This window comes from Chanos chanos, chromosome 9 (genome assembly GCF_902362185.1).
Source record: "Chanos chanos chromosome 9, fChaCha1.1, whole genome shotgun sequence".
Classification (NCBI taxonomy): domain Eukaryota; kingdom Metazoa; phylum Chordata; class Actinopteri; order Gonorynchiformes; family Chanidae; genus Chanos; species Chanos chanos.
Window position 1 is genome coordinate 33,802,423 of NC_044503.1, and position 4,561 is coordinate 33,806,983.

Sequence of the window (4,561 nt, forward strand, 5' to 3'; positions counted from 1 at the left end):
GTTGCCAGATATTCTTAGGGGTTTTGTTGTTGTTATACTACCTGTTAAGAGAAAACGTCGAAAAAGCTCTCTCTCACACACACTGTCTTCCCTCTCTTTTTTTCTTTAGAGTCGTCTTGAATTTCCTCACTATAATTACACACAAGACCTGAATGTGTCACGGTGCTCTGTATTACTGATTAGAGCTCTGTTCGCCATTTCTGATTATGTTTCACACGGACCTGCACTGTGCAGTTACAGTGTGCAGCAGATTCGCTCACGTTGACCTTTGGTACATAAGTCCATCTGAGGTTCTGGGAATCTCAGTGTAACTTTCCTTATTACAGGAGAAATAAGTTCAACATTGACCTCTGATTCTCATCATTGATAACTGAACGGTAATGTTAATGCATATGTGCCTGAACAAGTAGAATCTTATCAGGAGGCTGAAACATTGATGTCAGTGATATTATGTGTTAGTTTTAGAATTTTGGATGGAGTTAACTAAGAGTTCAAATCACACACGTTCAAGGGCAACGCTTTAAATTTATTGAATACATGTATAATGTCTCTTTTAAAGTAAAATTAGAAGTCCTAGAAACTGACACAGCGATACAATTCTCAATCAAAGCTTGGTGTCTCAACTGAACGCAAAAAGTTGTTTAGTGCACGTAAAGAGATATCCTCAGTAATTTTGAGAAATCTTATTAAACCTTAATGATCCTCTATCCATGAGCCTTACGGTAATTTGAATAACATTTTTCGTAATCTTTCTCTCTTGTTCTGGTTTTCACCACACCTCTCTAAATATCTGGCAACCCCTCCGGGCCTCAAACGTTTGCGTTAGTAGGAAGTGGGATTTACCAACAGCAAGTACGAAAACGTGAACAAGAATTTTAGTAATCGGTCTCGAAAGGTCGCTGCTATCCATATAGCCGTATCGTAAGTACTGTTATAATTCTTTCATTATGCGAAAGACAAAATCCAGAGGATGCTAGATAAAAATGTTCCATTAGAGCGGATAATTCGTCTTGTAGTTGTGTCGCTGCTGTCAGTACCACACACCAGTTTCCACATGTAGTAATCTCTCTGCACGTAGAATGACTGTGCTGTAAATCAGTGTTTGTTCTCAGGATTTGCCAGCGTTCATACACTGTTACGCAATAAAATGGGGAATATAACCTTCGGATGAGCAGCACGAATTGTCACGAAAGGCTGCAGAGAGAGAGAGAGAAAGAGAGATCTGCTGTCTCTACGCATTGCTGACATTATATCCTAACTTGTTCACAGAATTTTCCCGATTCATTCTCACAAAGCTCTGTGAAACCCTTTATTCCCTTGACAAATTGTGCCCTCGTTTGTAGGGCTATTAATATCTATCCTACCACAGATGAACTTTAACTACCTACAGACATTTGATCTATTTGTCGTCCTTTGTCTTTGCAGCAAGTTTTAGATAAAGAGTTCTCCAGTTACTTATTTAGGTATTTATGATTGGCTAACGGCAAATCACGTATCGGAGTCACGTTATTGCATGACTGTTAATGACGTTTGTCGTTTGATCCGTTGGAACATGATGATGGTTTATGTTTGTGTATAAACAGAGAGATGTCACCTGATGAATTAGTCTACCTGGGTGTCCTTGCCGGCTCCATACCCATCGGACTCCTCTTTCGCCACCTGAGTAATTCTCTTTTCAAAACATAGAGCAACACTTACCTCCACTTACCTGGAAGCTTGATATAACCTAAATTACTATTAAACTGTTTCTGAGCAATGGTTCGAAGGCGGTGTTTTGTCCTCTTGAATTTAACAGTAGAGGAATTTGATTTTGCACGTTGCGATAGGTCCTCCAGGAAAGCAGGGGGCAGCATTGTTGTTGGGACTGGTCATCACCATAGCAACCTGTTGGATCCACTCTCTTCATTCTCTGGTGACCATTTTAGGAACGTGGATCATTATAAAATGCAGCTGGAGGTGAATATGACTATGCAAAACATGGTTTGTGTAACACCCTGTGTCACAGCTGCCTAACAGTAGACAACACAGGCTCTGTGTGTGTGTGTGTGTGTGTGTGTGTGTGTGTGTGTGTGTGTCAGGGCTTGCTGACTTCTTGAAGTTACCGATTAAAGTAGACTTTTCCACTAGCAGCTCCATTCTCCAGTCACGTTTTATTCTAGTTTTAATATCCTACCTACACTTAAAAAACTTAAAAAACAAGTTAAGATTCCCACTGAAGACGCCTATTGTGAAGCCAGATGTGGGAAGTGTTACCTAAGTTATGTTTACTAAGTTGTTCCAATTTTTTTTGTCTTTTTCACTTCTAGTTCAGCCTGGGGAGGTGTTTTAATGATGTCAAATCACTCAGATAATCAGATTACTCATATAAACATATTTTCCTAAGCCACAAAAATCCTGTGGAACTTTCCGGAGTGCTTAACTCCTCACACACACTCCTGTCCTTTGATAAATATGTGACTAACAGTGAGAGATCTCTCTTTAACGAAAGGCGGTCATTGTTTAATACTGCACCTCGTTTTCCCCCGGACAGACATGCCCCGGCCCTCTCTCTGGGCTGGACGTTTTTGTATCTCCTCTTCTTCCGATTGGCCACCTGGTTTGGGCTGCCCTCCCCCACCCCATTCGCCAACGCCATTCAGCTCCTGCTCACGCTAAAGGTACTGAGCTGGGTGTAGCTTTGTAGCAAAAAAAGAGCGGCTTAAATCTGGTATTATATGTTTAGTGCAATAATTGATCGCGCTAGTGAAGGGTGTCCCTAGCAGGAAAATGACTTTTCTTTGTGTTTTGACAGTTGGTCAGTTTAGCCAACGAGGTTCAGAGCTTTCACCTAGAGAAGAAAAAAGACGTGAGCTCATTCTCCAAGTCACAAGTGATTGGCAGGCTTTCACATGAGCCCTCCCTCTATGATGTCATATCCTACAGCTACTGCTATGTTGGTTTGATGACAGGTAATTTGCATGTTTCCAGTAATCCGTTTCAATGATGTGTTTGTTTGCCTGGACATTTATTTGTTTATACTGTGTTGTTGGCTTTGCATGCATGTCAACTGTCTTCTCTCTCTGTCTCTTTTTATGCTACTAGTTCAGTATTGCGTGAGTTTCTTTCATATTACGGTATTAATATTACTCTTTTCTTGTTTGTTTGTTTGTTTGTTCTTCCGTTTTCTTTTTTCTTTGTATCACCTCAACTCTCTCTCCTTTTCTTTCTTGTCATTGTCCAATCTTTCTGTGTCTTGTTCCTGTTCGTTACTGACCCATTTCCATTCACTCCTTTCTGTGCTATGCTTTCCCACATTATTCCGTATCCATTGCATTCCACGGCATTCCACCCCATTCCACACTGTTGTGTTCCATTTGGTGCTACTCTGTGCTCTTTTACTGCATCTCGTTCTGACCCTGCTGTCTCATTCCATGCCATTCCATTCTAATCCATGCCTTTCCATTGTAAACAATTCTATTCTACTGTGCATTATTCTGTTCTATTTTTTCTCCCTCATTCCATTTTGTTCCGTTCTAATCCGATTCATATAAACCATAACTCGTTTACTGACTGTCCTGATCTTACCGTGTGTCATGCTGCATTGGCATTTTTTTTTACACCTCGTCGTTCTCCCTCTCATTGTCTTCCATTCTCTCTCTCTCTCTCTCTCTCTCTCTCTCTCATTGTGTTCTGAAAGGTCCGTTTTTCCGGTATCAGACCTATGCGGACTGGCTGCAGCAGCCCAGCCCCCAGTCTCTGCCGTGCATGGAGCCCTGCCTGCAGAGACTGCGGCTGGTGCCCGTCTACGCTGCTCTCTTCTTGGCCGTCAACGCCGTCTTCCCCCTGGCCTACGTCCTCACCGACGATTTCCTGGAACACAACTTCTTTTACAGGTTTGTCCTCGACAGCGTTCCTCTCATCATCTTCTTCTTCTTCTTCTTCTTCTTCTTCTTTTTTTTTTTTTTACAACAAAAACATCCCCTCTTTTTTTTTCCCTACGGAAAAAATAAAACGCAGAGCGTTTGTACTCAGATTGCCGCCCTTGGCCCTTCACAGCTCAGCAGCCTTTTATCTTGTAATATCTGTGCGTGTGGTAAGGCAGCAGAAAGCCTCAAAGTGTTTTCAGTGACTGCTTGCAATCTGTTTCCTGGAGCGCCGTTTAGCTGAAAAGATTTAGCCGATTAGAGGTGCAGACGGTTAAAAAAAAGAAATCCGAATGAGGCAGATACTCAAGCACAGCGGTAAATAACATCCGAATACGTAAGACTTGATGGTGAGTTTCGCTAGTCATTAGGCTCTGTTTTCATTTTTTTCATGTAGGTATAGCACAAGAAATACATATATGGTTGGAGCATTTAGGGATACTTTTTAATTCAGTCGTACTCACTTGTGAGCTGTCAGACTTGATGTACTTTTTGTTTCCATTGAAGACACAGCGCGATTTCTGTTTTCTGTTTTCTGTTTGTTAATTCACGTTTTACGTTTGGCCTCTTTGATTTCCGTACACGAACCTGAGCCCTTCAAGTTCCGCTTTGTAACGTCACATTAACACTGTATCCTCCCCGAACAAAATGTTTTCCGA

At 41.5% G+C, this 4,561-nt stretch overlaps 1 protein-coding gene across 1 annotated transcript in view; it reads left to right on the forward strand.

Annotated features, from left to right (window-relative positions):
* Positions 1–838: 838 nt before the first annotated feature.
* The window catches only part of mboat7 (membrane bound O-acyltransferase domain containing 7), a 5,763-nt gene continuing 2,040 nt past the window's right edge, over positions 839–4,561 (forward strand). The window contains exons 1-6 of the mRNA XM_030784607.1: positions 839–921; positions 1,584–1,663; positions 1,827–1,956; positions 2,531–2,657; positions 2,792–2,948; positions 3,677–3,872. Coding sequence (XP_030640467.1) covers positions 1,588–1,663; positions 1,827–1,956; positions 2,531–2,657; positions 2,792–2,948; positions 3,677–3,872 — 686 coding nt within the window. The 5' untranslated portion in view covers positions 839–921; positions 1,584–1,587. The remainder of the gene's footprint in view (positions 922–1,583; positions 1,664–1,826; positions 1,957–2,530; positions 2,658–2,791; positions 2,949–3,676; positions 3,873–4,561) is intronic.